This window comes from Rhinoderma darwinii, chromosome 9 (genome assembly GCF_050947455.1).
Source record: "Rhinoderma darwinii isolate aRhiDar2 chromosome 9, aRhiDar2.hap1, whole genome shotgun sequence".
In the NCBI taxonomy this organism is placed as follows: Eukaryota; Metazoa; Chordata; class Amphibia; order Anura; family Rhinodermatidae; genus Rhinoderma; species Rhinoderma darwinii.
In genome coordinates this window covers 58595595-58618034 of record NC_134695.1, presented here as the reverse complement: position 1 = coordinate 58618034, position 22440 = coordinate 58595595, and the positions used below count along the sequence as shown (strand labels likewise).

General features: G+C 42.8%; 2 protein-coding genes across 6 annotated transcripts in view; one reads left to right on the top strand and one right to left on the bottom strand.

The window, feature by feature from the left end:
• The first annotated feature begins 7700 nt into the window (after positions 1 to 7700).
• Positions 7701 to 10475, top strand: C9H11orf91 (chromosome 9 C11orf91 homolog). The gene is made up of 2 exons (XM_075837011.1): positions 7701 to 8099; positions 10327 to 10475. Exons 1-2 carry the CDS (start codon positions 7781 to 7783, stop codon positions 10434 to 10436), a joined length of 429 nt encoding a protein of 142 aa, XP_075693126.1. The 5' UTR covers positions 7701 to 7780; the 3' UTR covers positions 10437 to 10475.
• Positions 10476 to 17650: 7175 nt separating this feature from the next.
• The window catches only part of KIAA1549L (KIAA1549 like), a 125879-nt gene continuing 121089 nt past the window's right edge, over positions 17651 to 22440 (bottom strand). For all 5 annotated transcript variants that reach the window (XM_075837777.1, XM_075837779.1, XM_075837780.1 and 2 more), the window contains one exon: positions 17651 to 21809. In XM_075837777.1, the coding sequence (XP_075693892.1) occupies positions 21528 to 21809 (282 nt within the window). In that variant the 3' untranslated portion in view covers positions 17651 to 21527. The remainder of the gene's footprint in view (positions 21810 to 22440) is intronic.

The window sequence follows — 22440 nt, the reverse complement described above, 5'->3', positions numbered from 1 at the left end:
ATAGTATCTGCCTCCTTAGGACACAGATACCATTGAATCCTATGACAGAGCAGGGAGGTATGGCGTGATGACGCCACTGGATCACGTGGGCCTACACAAGGATCCTGTAGGCGTTGTGGAGCAGCTCCCTTCGTCGCAGGAACGGGGTCTAAGTGAGTAAAAAAAAATTTTTTATTTGTTTTGGGGGTACTGTCTAAAAGAGGGAGGTGGGGGGCTGTATGGCACTGTTTACAAGGGTTAGTGGGGATGTATGGCACTATCTACAAAGGGGAGGTGGGGGCACTGTCTACAAGGGGGAGGTGCGGAGCTATATGGTAGAATCTACAGGAGGGCTGTATGGCACAATCTACGGGGGGCACTATCTACAAGGGGGTGCTGCGTGTGGCGGAGGGGAGGGGGGACATTATGCTGTGTAGGGGCACTACAGGGGGCCATATACTTTGTCTGGCACTTAGGGGACATTATACTGTGTGGGGGGCACTAAAGGGGGCATTATACTGTGTAGAGGCGCTACAAAGGGCATTATACTGTGGGGGGCATTATACTTTTTTATGGGGCATTTTTTATGATGGGGTGGGGCACCGAAAGAAAATTTTCCAAGGGGCGCCATCTATCCTAAGGCTGGCCCTGACCGCACAGATCATATACTGATGACCTATCCTGGAGGTAGGTCATCAGTTGTCCGGTCGTGGACAACCCCTTTAAAGAGTTTAAGGTTTAAAATGCACAAATTTTTGCGCAAAATAATTGTGCCCCTAAATTTGCAACTTTTTTTGCCAGACAAAATAGCCCAGCATGCATATAGGTATTCCAGCCACAACACAGATGCTAGTACGGAGCTGTTATATGGCCGTGTGAAACTGTTCCTAAGGCCTTATTCATACGGACGTGTCCGTTTTGCACGCGCAAAAGGTCCGTGTGTTATCAGCATATGGTGCACGGCTGCGTGATTTTCGCGCAGCCGGCATCATTATGACACTCTGCTTTTACGTTTACAAACAGAAAAGCACGTGGTGCTTTTCTATTTTCATTCATTTATTTTACTACTGTTGCGCAAATCATGCGTGGCACCCGGAAGCGCGATTTGCACGCACCCATTGGCTTCAATGGGTGCCTGGTGTGCGAAACACGGGCAAATATAGGACATGTCATGAGTTTCACGCAGCGCACATACGCTGTGTGAAATTCACTGACAGTCTGAATGGCCCCATTCACTAACATAGGTCCGTGCGACGTGTGTGAAAATCACGTGCGTAGCACGGACGTATAACACGCTCGTGTGAATAAGGCCTAAGTGTACATTATTGCTGCGCAATATATATATATATATTGTTGGTTAAAGGGCTTTTCCCATGTAGGACATTTATCACCTGTTCACAGGATAGATAAGAAATGTGCTTCATGGGACAACCCCTTTAAATGGGTTTTATAGGGCATTATAACGTTTTTTTTTAGCGAGCCCTCTATACGCCCTGCTAGAGTTTCCTTTGCCAACTGTTGTTAGGCTTTTCTTAACCTGAGCAAATATTCAGTTGGCTTCATTAGCCTTGCATCTAAATACCCTGGCCAGAACAGATGGTAAAAGTAAGCAATTGGCACCCAAGGGCACATACCCTGCCAGCCCACCATCCTATCTACAAACCTGGCCACAGACTCCACCAACGGACTGTGAATCAGAAAAAAATTGTTCTCTGGAGTCATCAATCACACTTCACCATCTGGTAGCCTGATGTAGGGCTAGATCAGGGGTGGTAGAGGTCCAAGGGCATAAAATCTGGAGGGGGCCAGTAGCAGCATCATATATAATGTGTGGATAACACATACCTCTCAACCATCCCGGATTCAGCGGGAGAGTCCCGAATTCCGGGCGGTGTCTCGCTGTCCTGGGCGGCCGGGGATATGTCCCGCTGTCAACTGTATCTGCGTCGTCATTGAACCAAATGCTGAAGCAGGGAACCATCAGCTCCCTGCGTCAGAATTGGTTTAGAGCTGAGGAGCAGAGGGAGCCCCTCTGCTTGCCTAGGACTCCCCGGGCACAGCGCTACTTTAAGCGCTGTGCTCGGGGAAGCCCTTGACGTGACTGTCCATATATGGACAGTGACGTCAGTGGCTACTGATTGAGCAGAATTCCCGTTGCCGATGATCTGGCAATGCTCCTAGAGGAAAATCCTGAGGTCACTGTCCATATATGGACATTGACGTCAGGGGCTCCTCCTGGAGCGGAATCCCCGGCCAGAGTCGGCAACGAGGATTCCGCTCAAGGAGTAGCTACTGACGCCATTGTCCATATATGGACAGTGACATCAGGGCTTCCCTCTTGGAGCGGAATCCCCGGCCTATGCTCTGGCTGGGGATTTCTCTCATAAAAGGAGTCCCAATGGCACTATCTACAGGAGGTAACGCCATTGTAATGTCGGGGTAGGGAGACAGACAGGTGAGTCCTAATCTACCCGCCACTCAGTCCCTGCCTACTTGCGCGGCCCGTCCTAGCCGACGGCGTACAACTGGGCGACGGTCCCTACGCTCAATAAGTGCACGACAGACAAACAGACAAGGGTACACAGAAGCTAAGGGAAATGGGGCAGTTGCCCATGGCAGCACAGTGAGCAACAAGAGTAGTGAACGAGCCGAGTCAAGCCAGGAGTGTACGAGGTACCAAACGCAGAGCAGGAGCGTAGTCAGTAAAGCCAGGGTCAATTTGAAGCAGAGGTCAATAGTGCTAGCAGGAACAGCAGAGCCAGGAAACCAGACAGAATCACCGAGGGCGGGAGCTAGCTCCGTCTGGCCAGGCTGTGATAGGCTCTCCCACTCCTCAGCCTCCCAGCCTGAGTGGTAGCAGATCAAGTCACTCTATCAGACCTAGAAGCAGATGCAGACTGATTAACCACGGGCGTCGACACAGAAGCTGTGTCTGGCAGATCCTTTACAGCCATATACAGGGGGTGTGGCGCTATCTTCCAGGGGGGTTTGGCACTATCAACATGGACACTGTGGCACTATATAGAGGCACTATCTATATCAGCACTATCTACATGGGCACTGTGGCACTATCTGAAAGGGCACTGGCACTTTATATTTTGGCACTGTCACTAGGGGCAGCTTTGGGGGCATTATACTGTATAAGGGCAGCTTGGGGGGCATTATATTGTATGGGGCAGTTATGGGGGCACTATGCTGTATGGGGCAGCTATGGGGCATTATACAGTGTGGGGCAGTTATGGGGGCATTATAGTGTATGGGGCAGTTATGGGCATTATGATGCATGGGGCTGCTATGGGGCATTATGCTGTATGGGTGAATTTGTTTGAGCATTATACTGCATGGGGGCATCTGTGTGGGGATTATACTGTATGGAGGCATCTGTTTGGGCATTATACTGTATGGGGGCATCTGTGTTGGCTTTATACTGTATGAGTGCATCTATGGGGGCATTATACTGTATGGTGGCAGCTATTTGGCATTACATTGTGTGTGGGCAGCTATTTGGCATTACACTGTGTGGGAGGCACTATAGGAGCATGATACTGTGTGGGCTTACCCGGGTGTATATGGGTGGGGATTGGATGGGATTATAGTCGTGGGTTTAAAAGAAAAAAAATTGCATGTCGAATCGGTTGTCCCTCTTTGTGATACTTGAAAGTTGAAAGGTATGCTAACATATATTGGATGTGCTGTTTAAACTTTTGTGTTGATTATGTGATTCATATATGTGGGGTTAGTGACTGCCTCTGTTTTTTGATCTTGCACTCCTCCCATTCTGCCCTGGATGATTTTAATTAGTTTAATGCTGGTTCCTACCATCCATAAGAATATGTAGGTTTAGTCCCAGTTCTGGCTGTATGTGCAGCATAGATTCCCACCTCATAGAGGTCGCCTTTTCGTGGCAGGTGGGCTCACACAATTTGATCAAAATGTGAAGTACCTCCCTATTTAGCAGTAATGCATATTTATCCATATTTAGTGGCTTAGGTGGCATTAGTGTTTGCAGTGTGCTGTTGCCATTTTCTTGTGTGCTGTATATATTAGATGTAAACGTCAGATGCTGACAGAATCGGACAAAAATCTAATGTGTATTAGAGGGCAGCCCCACTGTGCCCTAGTGTATGGTATGGGGACGACTAGGTCTGGCATATTACTTTTAAACATACCTGATCTTTTTTTAAACCAGTGGTATCTGGCAGCTGCTTATCCGCCTCTCTCTATGGCAATAAACATGCATGCTCGACCACCAGATTATGGAAAATTACCTCCACTCTCTAGTAACAAATCTAAGTAAAAACTTCAAAATAACTTCTTCTAAAGCTGCAATTTGACCCAACATGCAATGCAGTATAGGAAAGGATCAGTAGGTGGCGCCATTGGACTACATTTGTTACATTGTTATTTTTACTATATAAAGTAACTGATTGTAACTATTTCACCGGTAAAAAAAAAACACAGTCCTCAGTATATGATAACTTCTAATAACTGTAATAACGCAAAACTGATGGCAATCTTTCAGGACTAGTTGGGACTCTCGAGCACCATGCCTTGATGAAAATAGTCTTGAAAGTTTACAATTTGTCATTAACTTTGGTGAAATCACATTGAGCTATCCGTAGGTTGCAGAGTCGGATTGGCCCACCAGAGTACAAGCAAATCCTTCACTGGGCCCAGGTTCTAACATGGTGATAGTCCAAAAACAGTCAGCAGAAGACAACCCCATTTGGATCCCAGAGTGGACGCTCCTTCTACTTGTGTCTGCATCAAGGTTGGAGAAGTCACATCATAGTAACCTCTGTCAAAGAAATGGCTGTGGAAGCAGTTGATGACAGTGGAGCGAACCTTGAAGATCTTGGACATGTTCTCTTATCGAATCATCATGTGATTCGTAGTCAATCACTTGCTGCTAGGGACATATCTTGTAAGTTGATCTCCAAATAAACTATTAGAATGTCTTATGAAGACAACGTCATACCTCCCAACATTTGATCCCTACGCACGGGACATTTGAGCTCCATCCTGTTGAGGTCTGTTTCTTGTGTCAATCCCATAAAAGAAACTGGCAAATTGGTAAGTATACAACCCCTGTTCATATGCCCTACAGGGGTCCCTATATGCTCTAGCGGCTGTAGAGAAGGGTTGGGGTCACCTACTCCATAGGATCGTAGTGGCTGCAGGGAAAGGGAATGGGGTTACCTTCTTGATAGGATCATATCGACTGTAGGCAAGGGGGATGGGGTCACCTACTCCATAGGATCATAGCAGCTGTAGGGAAGGTTATGGGTTTACCTTCTCGATAGGATCATAGCGGCTGTAGTGAAGTGGAGGTGGTCACCTTCTCCATAGGATCATAGCGGCTGTAGAGAAGGTCACCTTCTCGATAGGATCATAGCGGCTGTAGGCAGTGTATGAGGTCACCTTCTCGATTGGATCATAGCGGCTGTAGGCAGTGTATGAGGTCACCTTCTTGATAGGATAATAGCGGCTGTAGAGAAGTGGACATGGTCACCTTCTCCATAGGATCATAGCGACTGTAGAGAAGTGGACGTGGTCACCTTCTCAATAGGATCATAGCAGCTGTAGAGAAGTGGACATGGTCACCTTCTCCATAGGATCATAGCGGCTGTAGAGAAGTGGTCGCGGTCAGCTTCTCGATGGGATCATAGCGGCTGTAGAGAAGTGGACATGGTCACCTTCTCCATAGGATCATAGCGTCTGTAGGGAAAGGGAATGGGGTTACCTTCTTGATAGGATCATAGCGACTGTAGGCAAGGGGGATGGGGTCACCTACTCCATAGGATCATAGCAGCTGTAGGGCAGGTTATGGGGTTACCTTCTCGATAGGATCATAGCGGCTGTAGTGAAGTGGAGGTGGTCACCTTCTCCATAGGATCATAGCGGCTGTAGAGAAGGTTACCTTCTCCATAGGATCATAGTGGCTGTAGGCAGTGTATGAGGTCACCTTCTTGATAGGATCATAGCGACTGTAGAGAAGTGGACGTCGTCACCTTCTCCATAGGATCATAGCGGCTGTAGAGAAGTGGACGTGGTCACCTTCTCGATAGGATCATAGCGGCTGTAGAGAAGTGGTCGTGGTCACCTCCATAGGATCATACCGGCTGTAGAGAAGTGGATGTGGTCACCTTCTCCATAGGTTTATAGCAGCTGTAAGGACTACCTCTATGGTACGTATGCCCTTCATGACTACTTTATCACCACAATTACAAGTCACCACCCGTGTTACCCACTATTGGGCCATTATACAGGCTTTAGGTCTCTGACTATAGAGATTTTATGATATCATTATTGCACATGATATTTGACTTTTTAGCGTAAATATAGATAATTTCTGATAACAGAAGCCATATTGTAATCGGGCTACAGTGAAAGGCGCTTAGGTTTCAGTTTAGAACTAATGTATATGCCAGTGTTATTCTATCCACAAAAATAGCGGGATTTTTCCACAAAAAGCCGGAGGACTGATAAGATTATTAACTGTAAGAGATACAGACCGTGCAGTGTTTGTAGCTCAGCAGGTTTTAATGAGACACAGAGCTGAGGAGGAGATGAAAACCCGGTCTACAGTCTCTTCTGTCAGCGGCCCTCATAATCCAAAATGTTCTTTATTCAGTCAATTATTGGGGAAATAAGTTTGTTCTGCTTCAAAAACTTAAAAAAGAAGAAAGATTTCTGAAGATTAACACACATAAACAACACGTGGGCCCTAAGCACCTGGCTGAGTATACTGGATATTAGCAATGTGTCACAGACCGACTCCTGTACAAAGAGCGAACCCATTACATCACTATTGGATTTGTCTTAAAGGGGTTTTCCGAGATAAAATTACTATGTGTTAATGCTTGTAATTTATTCATGTAAATACATTTGCAATATACTTACATTTTCCAAATTGGCCCCGTTTCCAGATGCTGCCGTGGGGTACTTGACGGGTGACGTCACTCTCTGGCCGCTGTGTTGATGTTCAATTATTTTCCGGGTATTCGACACGTCACTTGTAACGTGCATGCGCGGTCCCTGCTGTTCTAGCGGTCCTTGCTGTTCTCGCGATAACAGCAAGGACCGCGCATGTGCATTACGGGCTGTACAACAGAACAGCCCATACACGGCAGGTCACAAGTGACGTGTCGAATACCCGGAAAAGAATTGAACATCAACATAGTGGCCAGAGAGTCATGTCACCCGTCAAGTACCCCACGGCAGCATCTGGAAACGGGGCCAATTTGGAAAATGTAAGTATATTACAAATGTATTTACATGAATAAATTACAAGCATTAACACAGTCATTTTATCTCGGAAAACCCCTTTAAGGATAAACCGGGAGGCTAAATCTAACGGATAGTATGATCTTCACTTTAAAATGAATCTCACAGAGGTATGAACTTTGCACAGAGAATTCCAAGGTCGCATCCCCGGAGTAGTCTCCAAAAACAAAAGCTTTTGATGAGAGAGAGAGATAGATAACTGAAAAATATTTATCCGGAAATGTGACATTGTTTTGTCAGTGGTCAATGGTAAACATATTTATTTCATTACAGCATGTATGTTTTCAGTAGAATATTTCTTTAAATTTACATGTAGCATTGATGTAGGTGCCACAATAGTAATATTTAAGTCTAACTGTACAGAGATGATAGCACTGGCCATGAGGCTATGACATCATGTCTCCTGCTGCACTGGCACTGCACTGGCACTGCACTGGCTCTGACAGCTGGTTCTGCTTTACACTGGCATTTCTCCACAGCAAAATTCTTGCTCATCACTAGTCCATATTTAAAAATGGCTACACCTATGCCGGTCTACTTCCCTTCTCTATATGACAAGAGTCTCTTGGATTCTCCAGAGAGTCATTTTAACATCTGGAAGAAACTTGGGATAACTTTTACTGACAACTCCAACGGCCATAGAGGAGAGGTCTCACGCTGGCCACCCGGTTTAGCAGATCTTAGCTATAATCCAATCTGGTTCTTCTCGACACATATTAAGGAGGACCTCAGACCCCAGACAAGCCTCCCTGACAAACTATGTGAGCTGGGGATCCAGATCAAGGAGATCGAGCTCCTAATTATAACAGGAGATTGGTTTGATGTACAAAAATGTGAGTATTCTTCATCAGTTCCTAATTTTATGGTGTTTTTTTAAGTGGTACTATTTTTTCTTTCAATTTAGGAGGAAAATGCATATAGAACTATTGCTGGCTATCTGTCGTCTTACTGTAATTCTTCGATTACTAGTTCTAAATTACAGCTTGAAAGAAATAGGGGGTCAGATTGGTAATAACCACTAGTCCTGTATAATGGCATGGGGTATTTTTATCATAAAATAGACCTGCGTACTGTACCTTTAAATCTGTGATGTTTCCTTTTCACCCACTGGCACCTGTTGGTCGGGTGGAAAAGCGTCAGTTGGCGCATTTACAATGGTGAGTATATACATGACTGTGTTTCTCCACATTTATATATCTTTATACATGTCATTGAGTCATGTCAAAAGATTAAATCAATGGGGGTCCATGGGCTCAGAAAAAGGGGCACCATTGTCTTTTAGCTAAGATATTTCTATAACGCTGAGCTATGTTGATGGCAGTTGCACTTACTTCAATGCTGGCTCCAAATCACCTTATCTGTAATTATTGTTTATGGGTACTTAAAGACATTGATCAATAGGGTCATACGGCGTATAAATTGGCAAAATCACGCAACTTCCGTCAAGTTTATCAAAATGGTATACATGGCATAATATATTTGGTGGAGCTTGCTAGACATGTTAGATCATTTTCTCTTCCTTATGCCACCTCATAGCTGGTGTACGTTTACACCAATAATTTGCGCCAAAAATGGCACATCTTTACGAAATGTCGAACAATTTACCAATCCTCTTTGCCACGCCCCTTATCAAGAATTTTCAAAACTGTTGAGGTAGGTGCAAAAAGTGTCTAAAATACATAATACATCAGGAGCACTCCATGATTCCCACTTTCTTTGGCGCAGTTTGATTAGTAAGTCTTTTCCATTGACTTTTAGGCCGAACTCAGACGAACGTGGTATACCTCCGTGTGACAGCCATTAAAACAACGACTGTCACAAGGACGCATGAATTTCAATGGGGCCGTTCACACCATGTGAAGGGTCCGTTGAAAAATAGTACATGTCCTATTTTGTTCCGTTTTCACGGATCCCTCAATAGACTCAAGTCTATGGGAATCCGTGAAAACGGGACCCGCACGGTAACTGATGTTTTTCGCATCCGAGTTTCCCGACGTTCGTTTGAATTCGGCCTTACTTTGAGAAAAACTTTATAGAAGGCGTCACATAAATGACAATTTTGGCCGTTGTCCTCTTGAGACATTTTTCCCTATTGGCTGATGATACTGAGCAGTGTAAGGAAATTAAAACAGAACAGGGCAACATTGTTTTTCAAAGGAGCATGGTGAAATTGGAAGTTTGATGAAAAAGTGTCGAAAGATGTTTAATGTAACTAAAAGTAAGGTCACGCAGTTAAGCCAAAATAATAAATGTAACCATCAGAAATTAAACGACAAAAATATTTAGAACTATTAGTGGATAGTAAAATGAACTTTAGCAAACAGTGCCAGGTAGCTGCTGCCAAGGCAAACAAAATCAAAGGATGCATTAAAAAGGGCCTAGATGTACATGAGGAAAACATAGTTTTGCCCCAAAAAATGTATACCGCGTGGTATATATGGTTTATAAAATGGGTGCCTTTGAGCAACATATTCCACTGTATGCCTATACAGTGACATACGTTGGAGGCTTCTATCAGAGGGATTCTTTATGAAATCCACCCAATGTATAGCTCCAATGTACACTGTCGGTGTGAATAGACCAATACTTGTATGGGTTCCCCAGGAGGGGAAAAAAAATTTTCAGGAGCTCAAAATGTTAGATATTTTTGCTGTAAACAGTAACTAATGTCAAGTAATAGGCTTTTTTTTTCCTAATCTTGCAGCCTAACGAAATCAAAAATTATTGACAGAATTTTTGGGAACTTCCTATGAAAAGACAATTTGTCTCATATTTTAAATGAATCTACTAGACAAGAAAAATTGAACTATACTTAAATCTCTCCTGTTTCCTCTAATGTCGTCCTATCCAACATCGAGAAACTGGGATAACAAATACTCTTTGTCCCAAAAGAAAGACAATCTCTGAAGATGTCAAAAAGGATTTCCGAGTGTCTGGCACAGCATATTACATTGTACGATAGACCGTAGTTATAGGACGGTTAAGCAATCTAGGTTTAATTTGTTAAATTATATAACAAGGCCTTTGTACCAAAAGTTTTTTCTTATTCTTTTTTTTCAGATCACTATTTGAGGGCTGTAAAAGAGAAGATGTTCCGTGATATAAAGGCCATGCAGGATCATGGGAAACTTGCACAAGCTTCGTTAAAAAGAGAACTTTTTTCATTTTAATATTCATTTAATATTTGTAATATTACAAAAAAAAGTTTTTCTAGGCATTATTTCAGTATTATCTTCTATTAAAAGATTGTGAAATAAAATTAAATAAATTGAATTCCATATACATAGTTACATAGTTAGTACGGCTGAAAAAAGACACATGTCCATCAAGTTCAACCAAGGGAAGGGAAAAGGGAAGGAAAAATTTCTACACATAGGAGCTAATAAAGCCAACTTGAGTTCCTCCATTCATATTAAACCTATGGTGTTTTTATAATAGGTATGATGAAGGCTGTTTAAAGGGTACTCAAATTGAAGAGATGAAACTAAGGTCCGCACATCCACAATATTAATCAATAAACATGAACATGAGGTTCTTTGTTAACATTTTGATCAAATTGTGTAAGCCCACTTGCCACGTCACGGCGACCTCCTTTGAGTGGGTCTCTACTCTATTGGCTGCAGCACCGCATGGCGGCGCCCACCACCACAATACCTAACCCGCAGAGGGAGCAACCCAGAGGCTCAGAAGCACCCCTGCTGACAGGCCAAGCCAACCGTGGCTCTGGGCCACATCCCCCCACAAGTGCAGCACCACAGCAACAGACACTTCGGCTGTTGGCTTTGTGGTCCAAGAGACAGGATGTCGTAGCATGGATGAGTCGATTGTGGACCCGGAAACATGGGAATTGCTTAGTGAAAAAAGATCTCTAGAAATAATTTTCAGAGCCACCAAAGAAATTACAATTTCCTAGCAATTTTCTAATACAGTATATTCTTGATGTGGATTTTAAAGGGATTATCAAGTTTAAAAAATCTATTCTCATGAACGCTTTTAGGGAATTCTGAGTTAATAGAGGTGAGCCCTATGTTTAGTGTCCTTATTTCTTAGCCAGAGTGGAGAGCGGTTACAAAGCGCGTCTCTTGCTCTGGAGGACCTGTCCTGTCCTGCCTTACACAGACAACATATTGATTTAAATGTGTACTGTGTAATGTTTAATTTCCCCTGTGGTGGCGCTGCAGAGTGAGTTATTGAACACGTACTGTCATATTTTTCCACAGATGACAGCTAATCATTGGGGTTCCCAGAAGGGGGACACTGTGATCAGCTTATTGTAAAGGGACCCTTCTTACAACTGAGGATTGTTCATAGAGAAGAATCCTTTTAAGGAGCCCCCTTATTAACTAGAATATGTGTGGCAATTACCTGATATTTTATTCTCACTATTTGTCTAGTTTCTTGAAGTTTATAATCAATAAGGGAGCAATAGCCTGAGCCATGGAGCAGGAAGCGGATTTCAGACTACCTCAGTCACACCTTTAGGCAATGCAGCTATTTATTACATGTCACAATTGTCCCCTAATAGAGCAAAGCTATAAAACAGTCATTAGCCAATAATGACAAAAAAATATAAACATTTTCCCTAAAGGTGGAGAATTACATGTAAGTTCTGAAACCACAAGTGTACAATCTCTATAGGTGTAAGGCCCTGGTCACATCTACGTTGGAGGCTACGTTAGGGGCCTATGTCACAGATCTGGTCAAATTTACCAGAAACAAAACTTCATGGCTCCTCCAGGAGCGGACTCCCCAGCCACAGTGTTACCAATGCCCTGACCGGGGATTCCGCCCGTGGAGTAGCCCCTGAGGTCACTATCCATATATGGACAGTGACGTCAGGGGTTCTTCCAGGAGGCAATGCTCTGGCTGGGGATTCTACTCCTAGAGGAAGCCCCAATGGCGCTATCTACAGAGGGCACTGTGGCATTATCTACAGGAGGTGTGTGTGGTGCTCTCTACAGAGGGGACTGTGGCAGTATCTACAGAGGGCACTGTGGCATTATCTACAGGAGGTGTGTGTGGTGCTCTCTACAGAGGGGACTGTGGCAGTATCTACAGAGGGCACTGTGGCGATATCTACAGAAGGCACTGTGGCGCTTCTACAGAGGGCACTGTGGCGCTATCTACAGAGGGCACTGTGGCGCTATCTACAGAGGGGACCTAACTTCTATATGGGGACATAAAGGGGGCCTAACTTTTATATGGGGCACAAACTGGGGGCCTAACTTCTATATGGGGGTACAAACAGGGCCTAACTTCTATACGGAGGCACAAACTGCCGTTTTCCTGCCGACGTGAGTTCCCCGCAAGGGGGCCCACTGTCTGTATCGCCCAAGGGCCCACATACACCTAGTGCCGGCCCTGACTGAACATCTGACGACAGTAACAAGATTTTTGGACTAAAAATGCACCATCAGGCAAAGCGAAAATATCATCAGACTATGCTCCTATATGTAATATTTGTTTGTGCCATTAGGGCTAGTAGGTGAGCGGACCTGTACCCACACCATGCTGCATTTACATAGGGCAGCATAGCCTGACAGATCTTCTTTCATATAGGCCACCTGCCACTTATGTTCCAGCACTTCTAATCCTACTGTATAAGAATCTCATTATAAAGAGTCTAAGGGCTTATTCAGACAAGCGTAATACTCGTCCCTGTAATGTGCATTGAACTAACTCACAGCACACGGACCCATTGATTTTAATGGGGCTATTCAGCCATGCAACGGATACTCGCTGCGTGAAACTCACTGCATGTCCTATATTGGTGCGTTTTTTGCACACCTTGTCGTCCATTGAATTATATAGGTGCGTGAAAACCACGGACAGCACACGGATGACATCCGTGTGCCGTCCGTGTTTCACGCATCAGTTGTTAAGGAAATAGAGAGAATTAAAAAAAAAAAAGTGCTTGCATGGACGTGAAATGCACGAAATAGTCTGCGTTTTTTACGCATGTAAATCAGACACGCTTGTGTGAATGTAGCCTTAAAAATACCTTTTTAAATTAATGGGTAATCTGATAGCAAACCCTAGCACAGGCTGCAAGGAGATAGCAGACAATATACTCCGGTTACGCTCGGACCACAGCATACCTCCCGGACTTTGTACAATATAAAACACAAGCCCATGTCCCAGCAACCAGAGAGCGGCCCTTGTAAAAAACAAAAAGGGATCAATATCTCATTAAGACATTTTAGATGTTTTTACATAGACTGGGATTTGGACTCCGCACAGCCAGCTTGGTGGAGTTGAGAGTGGGAGGCAATCCTCCCAAACAATCCCAGCATTGATTAACAAAAGGGTTGGTGATAGAAAATGCACTAAAGAATTACTAAAGTTCCTTGACCGCCACGGGGCTGAGAAATAAAACTTGGAAATACAACAGTTTCATCTCTATACGATTCATTATCTACAGATATTTTGCAGAGATGAAATGGAGAGCTTGTGTTGCACCAACAGAGCGAGCTCCGCGTATTATCTGTATGGTGATTTAGAAGCATAGCTAGGTGTGGGCTGGTGGAGCATGTTCCCCTCGGGGGGTGGGGGGTGCCAGGGGGGTACCCACATGCCTCTCTGGCTTGGCCAGGCTATTTAGATACAGGGCTGGGCAACAAACTGTATCTTTCCCCCGGGTGAAATAAAACCTAGCTATGGCGCTGATGTAACTATTTGACTCTTGTTCCCAATAAGTATATTGACCCTTAAAGGGAACCTGTCCTATTGAAAATACTGTCCTATCTGTGGGCAGCAGGTTATAGAGCAGGATGAGCTGAGCAGATTTATATATAGTTTTGTGCAAAAAGGTTCAGGATAACCCGTAATTTACTAATTTAAATACCTGCTCATGTGGGCTAAAGAGTCTAGTGGGCGGTCTCAACCATTGATTCACAGCCTTCCCTGTATAAGAGTGAATACAGAAATAACTGTCAATCACTGTGTAGGACCGCCCACTGGACTCCTACGCACAGAGTTAGCAGGAGATCAAATCAATAAATTACTGGTTATCCTTTATATTTTCGCACACTAATATATATATATATATAAATGTGCTCGACTCCTCCTGCTCTATAACATGGTGTCTGCAGATCTGATTGCATGTTTGACGTGACAGATTCACTTTAAGGCCCTGTTCACACAGAGTTTTTTTACAGGCAGAAAAGATTTTGCTCTGCCTGCATGCCGTTTGCCGCGTTTTTCGCAGCGTTTTGCGCCAGCAGCCATTGAGCGCCGCAGGGAAAAACGCAGCGATAAACGCTTTGTCTACCTCCCATTGATGATGTCTCATGGGAAAAAACTGCTCCGCCTCCCATTGAAATCAATGGGAGGCGTTTTCGGACGTTTTCTAGCGCGTTTTCCGATGCGGTTTCCGCATCAAAAAAACGTGTAAAAAAAACTCTGTGTGAACAGGGCCTTAGGACCAGCCTATTCTGGACTTTTAGGACCAAGCTATTTTTTCCTGCCGCATTCCAAGAGCCATAACTTTTTTATTTTTTCGTCGACTTAGCCGTATGAGGTTTTGTTTTTATTTTTTGGGAAGAGTTGTCGTTTTTATTGCTACTTTTTTGGGGTACATATAATTTATTGCATAACTTTTATAAAAAAATGTTTGGGGGAAAATGGGGGGAAAAGGACAAATACGCCATCATCTTAGGGTCTTTCTTTTTTATGCCATGCGCCCTGTGGTATAAATATTATGTTTACTTTATTCTATGGGTCATTACAATTGTGGAAGTGCCTTAGATACATTTTTCTAGTTTGCTTTTTTTAAACAAAATAAATATTTTTATTTATTAATTGGCGGGGCTTTTTTTTTGCTTTTTTTTTACTAAAATTTATTTGACATTTTTTGTCCCACTAGGGGATCTTTTGGTCGCATACATAATGCCTTGGAATATTGCAATATTGCCTGTCAGTATTATTTTGACAAGCAAACTTCTAGGCCATGCCTGTTGTCTAATCGGCTTATACCTATGACAGACCTGGGGTCCCCCGGCTGCAATGGTAAGCCATGGGCACCCTACAATCGTGACGCTGTAGCTAGGGACTCCCTGTGCTGAGGGGGCTTGGGAGCATGCAGAAAAGACGTGGTCTGATCTAAATAAAATAAGAAAAAATATTTTAAAAAGTAGAAAAGACTTTACCTTTCTGATCCCTGGAACATCTTTTCTGACAACTCTGCATTGTGCCGTTCCTCCTTTATTCCGCCTGGAAATGTATGAAATTAAATTGACAACTGGGTGTTGCCAGTCCCCTTTTCGTGTTCCTACACAGTCTGACACTGTCCATTCAGTTTAGTGTCAGAATGTCACACTCTGTTGCCAAAGGGAATGGTAGTGCCCATTTGTCAATTGAGTCATACATTTCCAGGAGGAATAATAGATGGATGGCATAATGCAGAGTTCTAAGAAAATATGTTCCAGAATTGTTAGTTTATGGGGAATAGAAGTATTTGCAATAACAGACATGTCAGGAGAGGCGACAGGTCCTCTGTAATAAAATGTCTATTGGACGAACAGTTCACCTCTTTTCCGTACATTTTATAGAGGTGAGCTGGTAGATTTTGCACAGATATAAGATAAGGAATCATAAATGGTCATCTTCTTTTTATATAAGCACCTGATTTCGGCAATTTTAGCCATTCACGTCATGTTGTTCATCTTTATGAAAATAAAACACACAAATTATAATAGAAATTCCCTAAACTTTGTTGTGGCGCTGCCTGCGATCGCTGTGTTCCGGTTGGTTGCCAGGCAACGCTATGTGAGAGAAGAGGAAATTGATTTCCAGGCTCACATGCAGGTTACTAACCTTTTGCTGCTTTAATGGTTTGACGGAATTTAATTGTTCTACGAGTGTTTAATGCCCATTCACATCCTTCAATGAGGCAAAACACATAAAATAAGCAACGTAATTATCACCGATTAAGCATGAACATCTCAGCGTGAAACGGCGCAGGCCCTCGACGGTTGTTTTTCTCATAATTATATTACGTCTGTTTAGTAATCGACAAAAATATGGGGTTTTTTTAGATCAGAAAATTTATAAAAACTACTTAGGAAATTGTTATTGCAAATTCTACCTTTTGTCATTAAAGAGCAGTGATTATTAAATAACCCTAATTTAGAGGGGTTCTCCACTTTAGACTATCTCTTATCCCCCAATGATAAAATGATGGGACGCCTAGTAATCTCCTTTAATCTCAAGGATAATCCAGCATCGTGTTTAATTTACCTGCAGCGCCACCCACAGGGGAAATGAGGCATTATTTTATGTTCATTGAAGTCAATGGGCTATCCCTGTAATGCACGGATATGTCGGGTCCTCCAGAGCAAGGGATGCTCCTTGTAGCCTCTCTGGCTAATATGTTTTGAACGGGGGACTTTCCTCTTTTAACTCAGAATTGCCTAATAGGATATTTGAAAATTAGTTTTCAAAACTAGACAATCCCTTTAAGTGACATTAACATGCCATAGGTGGTGACGCCATTGGGCTTAAAGGGAACCTGTCAGCAGTTTTGAGGCCTCACAATTGCCGACAGGGTTATATAGGGAAGGGCATTTTAAGCCTACATTTTTTTCGGTCATGCATCTTGCATGACTCAGAAACCGACGTTTGATTTCCCCAGCGCTGTGGTTGTAGGGGCAACTCTCTACTCTGAGTGACGGCTCTAGAGACCAATCAGGAGACTGCTAGAGCTGTCACTCAGAGCAGAGGGGTGGGGCTTGCACATCAAGACCGCCTCAGTGTCACGTACGAGTGGCGCTATGGGGGAATTAAACATCATTGCAACTTGCATGACTGAGAAAATAGGTATATTTAAAATGCCCTCCTTCTCCCCTATATTGCCCTATCAGCAGTTTTGATACCCCAAAACGGCTGACAGGTTCCCTTTAAGCTCCTAAATTCCCCCCTAGTGGTGGCTGCAGATAGTCAGAATTTTATCATTTAACTGTATTTGTACTTTGGACCAGAACAATTAAGCTTTGACCCACATAATAATAAATTATAAAATTAATTATCTCTGAATCTTGGGCCTAAAAATGATAAGCTGTTCAGTTAGACACATCTCCCTTCCTATAGATGGCTTAAACCTGTGGACGGCTCTCCCATTCCATGGGCACCAGACTTTCACCAAAAAAGGGAGATGAACCCAGCCCAAGGGACATGCTGCCCCTTACCTTACAATTATGTGGGAGAAAAATTTTTGTTCCTGTCTTGAGATAGTATGGTGATTCGACTTGTTCTGATTCTGCGTTGGTCCCACATCGGCCCCAATGTATGATCCTGATCATGATCGTTACATTAAAAAAAAAAAGTAAATGGGTTTGAAAAATCTGTATACAATCATTGATTTTAATATATAGATTAATAAGATCATTATCACAAGCAACTCGGCAAAAGTAGCATGACAGGAAAAAAAAACACATAATTACTAATGTTGCAAAGCAGCTAATACAAAAAGCATCCTCATATCCAGGGTAGACAACAGTCTGTATCTTTTTGGGGTTCTCGTCCTTGTAGCTTTTCATAAACTTTGCCCTGAATGGTTCTCTATTTAAGTTAATCATTGGATCAATCCATTGCAGCTTGACAGTTTGCATATATCTGTAACATATGTACAATATATATATAGATATTTACAAAGATTACAAAAATACATTTCAGGTATGTACATATATAAGACTTGTTTACATGTCAAAATATGTCTTAAAATAAAAAAGCAAAAAGTAAAGAAAACTCGTACTAAACATATTAGACAAATTTAACTTCATCGGCACTGAAAATTCTGTTTGCTGTCATTCGGTAATATTATCTGTCAGACTAAAATTGGCAGTGTTGCATGCAGAAAAATGAAAATGAAGTGGAAAGTGTATTTTTGTAAAACAAAGACGGTAAAATATTGGGGTCATGTATAAAAATGTCCCTTTATAAACTGTAGTATAGCAGGTAGAAAAAAAGATGCTATAATATCCAACAGATATAAAGTATTTAATACAGCTGATTGGGTAGTGGATTTGCAATCATGCCATGGAGGGGGAGGTCTAAGGACTCATGCACATGGCCGTGATATGGTCCCATGTGGAACGGCTTTGTAATACGGCACCCATAGCCCGCTATGAGCCAATACTATACCTCCGTGTGCCTCCGATATTACATGGGGGCACACAAAAGGTTTTCTCCGATCTTTTCTCTGAAAAAAATTGCAGCATGCTCCATCATGCCCCATATTACAAAGGTATTTTCCTCTAGAATCATTTCGCCTCCTACAGATCTGTACTATGGACTTATAGACTCCATCTGTCAGTGGACAAGCTTAGTGCACACGACGGATTGTACGATTTTTGAGGATTTAAAAAAAGCAACTAAATCCCCCAAAATTTCAAAACAAGTAGCTCCGATTATAAACTGTATTTATGGCTTATTCCGCGTTCAACATATGTGGTCTTATGTAGATCTGAAGTCTAGCCTGTATGATGGATGTGTGGATCTCATAGGCAGACAACAGTATTATCTTCAGCACTTCCCAAAAATTCTCAAACATATTTAAAAGGCTTTCCCTACCTTGAAAATGTATTGTATATTCACAGGATATGACATAAATGGCAGATAGATGCGAGTCCCAAATTTGGGACCAGCACCTCTCTCTAGAATGTGGCCTCCTCACCCCGATCTACCTTGTCCGGCTCTCGTTGCTCCCCGACCACTGTCTGACGAGGTGGTCGGGAGTTACGGAAGCAGCCAAGCTACGCTGATTCCATAACTCCCATTCACCTCTATGGGATTTACGGAAACAGCTTAGCTCAGCGAGCTTGACTGTTTCCAGAACTCCCGACCACCTCGTCAGACAGTGGCCGGAGAGCAGTGGGAGCCAGACAAGGTACAACAGGGGGTCAGGGGTACCCATTCAAGAGATAGGTGTGGATATGCCATAAATGTCCAAGATTGGAAAACCCATTTAATAAGATCTATCAAAGAGTTGAAGTCTGCCTGATAACTTAGCTTCTGCCCCTGGTATTATCATGGGCACACAAGAAACGGTGCCATCACAAAAGTAACTCTGCTATATCACTGTCATTGCTTGATATTTCTGTGCCAAATATATAAGTGACACATAATGTTGGTAAGAAGCTTACACTTTAGCATCTATCTGCTTGCTGAAAATAAAAGACAATTACTAAAAATTAGGTTTGGAGTCAGTCCACAGGGGGCATAACTATAGGGGGTGCAGAAGTTGTAGTGGCACCCAGCCGGGAGCATGAGGGGGACCAAAGGTCCCTCTGCCACATGTGAGGAGACCGATGCTAGTCATATAACATGATAAAAGGGGCTAGGATGTACGTACGCTAGAGATGGCACATACAGCTGCCCTAGTAGGCCTCATCCCTTATTTGAATCAAAAAACAATCGTGGGGAAACAGCCCAAGGGGCAAACAAGCACCAATTCCTACTGTCCAAGGTGGTTAGGGGTGTGGTGCTCTCTACCAGTACTAGATGGGCACCCCTTTTTAATCTTTGCTATGGGGCCCGCTCCCCTTTATGCAGTTTCACAAGTTATTATTCTATACATGTGGCACATCTTCATTGGGAATGGCAGGAGGCTAAACATTGAAATTGTCATGTATACAAACCACAATATCCCATTACAGTGCACATAATGTATCCAAATTAAATAATAGTTGGTTTGCAAGACCAAATGGGTTCTTTAAAAAGTCCTTAATGTATTTACATCTTAAATTAAGACACAAAGCTTTATACATAATAGTGTTCTATCTCCCGCATTCCTAGGCTGGAAAGTAGACCTTCATTAGTTTTAGCGGCTCTTTAGCTCTCTGTTTCATGGCTTAGCATTATTTCTGGCTAAATAATAGAAATCTCAGGCAGACAGAGGCTTGTTTGTACGGCTGGCTAGAGATCGGGTTCTAAGCCAAATTTACTCAACGTTCTCAGTTTACCTGCTTCGGCCGAGCGCCAGTCTGAGAAACTTTTCAATGTCGAAAGGAATGGGTTCTTACTCAATGAAACTTTTCACCAAGTGGACCTCAAGCGAGGAGTGCATTGCAAATTATATATTTTATATTTGGAGGAAGGGGGTTGAATTGCTTTTTGTTTGCTTACAACATCCTTAAATATCCTGAGACCTTCCACCGGGTACCAAACTACTAGCATGATATGCATATCGGCCAGAAATGAAGACCCACTTTAAACCGGTTGTCTCACAAAAACAGCCCCTTCCTATATTTGGGTCATTGAAGGGGGTCCCCCCGCTCGTAACCCCACTCTATGAGCCAAAGTGGGGAGTTGCTCACAAAGACACAGCCCATCCATTTATTATACGGTCAGCCACTGATTTGACTCAATGGGCCAAACGTGGCTTTCTAAATCTAGATGGCAATGTGCTGATCGCTGGACTGGCCTCTTTTTTAAAGGGGTTTACTTAAGATAAATCCCTTTAACTTGCTATATTGCCCATGAAAGGCATAAAAGAACCGTAGGCTCTGCATGTGGTATTAATAAAAATGATGGCACTTGTATTAAAAGTGGTCCAATCAATAAAGTTCAATAAATAACAAACATAGAAATATTGTTTTTGTTTTTTTTATAATGTACACTGTTATCCAGATATGCATTGTTTCTTCAGGAAATGTAATCTAATTGTTGCCCGGTAATTAAGAGAGATGTCCATGGATGTCTAAAACATCCCTGGCCAGAAAGATTAGGCTTGAGAATACTTTATAATTGCTTTATACTATACTATATTCATTGCTGTTGATGTTGCTGTGTGTATCTTGTTCTGCTGTGTTGTCCCGCCCACAATGAGTTGCTCAGAAGTGTAAACAATGGGAGCAATAGAGTCATAGTCAGCAACACGGTTGCCCCTCTCATGCTTTATGGTATTTTTCGCATCTGTTGAAGTCCCAAAGAAAGCCTTTAAATATCTTGAATAATCCACACTAAATTATACATGGTTGAAGGTTAGATTCATTGACTATAAATAATACTGTTTTATACTGTTTCCCGATATAACAAAAAAAGTTGATCACTTTGGAATTGAGGTCAATATAAAAATGATTTAATAATTTATATTCATAAATAAAAATCAAAGTATTAGTAACAGATCGTCATTCGTCTTCATCCGTTTGAATAAAAATATCATAAAATCCCGTGTAAGTTCTTATTTATTTAGGCACTGTTACTATAACTCAACAACAAAGCATTTGGTGCATTGGAGCACATGAGATAATTCCATGGCGTCCTCAGACCTGGAACTCAAACATGTCTGTCTGTTTCTTTGCGAGTTTAGCAACTTCTTCTCTTATGGCTTTAACCAGTGCGGCTGTAGATAGATTTGTGATGGAGGCGTCTGGAGTGTCAGTGTCTGCTAGACTTTGTTGAGAAGCTCCAATAGATGGTCCAGTAGCATGGTCTAGGCTCGAATGTAAATTACCCGGCTGGCCAAACTGCCTGGGAAGTCGGGAAGGAGAGTTCTGTGGGTATCTTGACCTGGGATACGCCTCAATGTATCCTGGGAGTGGAACCTATAGTAGAAAATATAAATATGTTCAGTATTTTTATGACAAAGTTACATTATGGTCTTATGCACATGAGCGTATTATGGCTCTGTACGACCTCCAAGTTGTATTGAGCCATAATAGGGCACCAAAGACTATGTATGGGGTCATACTATACCTCCATATATCTCTGATATCATACGAAGACATACCGAGGTTTTCTCTGTGGGGTTCCATATTGTGGCATGCTCCACTACATGCCATATTACTACGGAGCCACATGGACTCCTTGTGCCCCCCTACAGCCTGCACATGGCAGTCACCTTAGGTTGAGGACTATTCTTTGGGAATGTGTAGTCCTTATATTTGGGAGATTAAATATCTTTCTTACCTGAAACAATGGCCCTGGAATTATTGGATATAATTTAATGCCAGCACTGTGTTACTTTGGATGAGTAACTATGTATTCCTTTTCCTGTGCACCACGAAATGTAGTCCTTGGGGAATTTGTATGGGCAGCATAGTGCAGAGAGGAGCATAGGTTTGCTTTTTAAGGCAAGATCCACCCAAAATCTTAAACTTTGTTTTTGGTGTAATATACATCGGGGATGTACATACACAAGCTTTGCAGCTGCACAGGGCTCCTATGGAAAGGGGG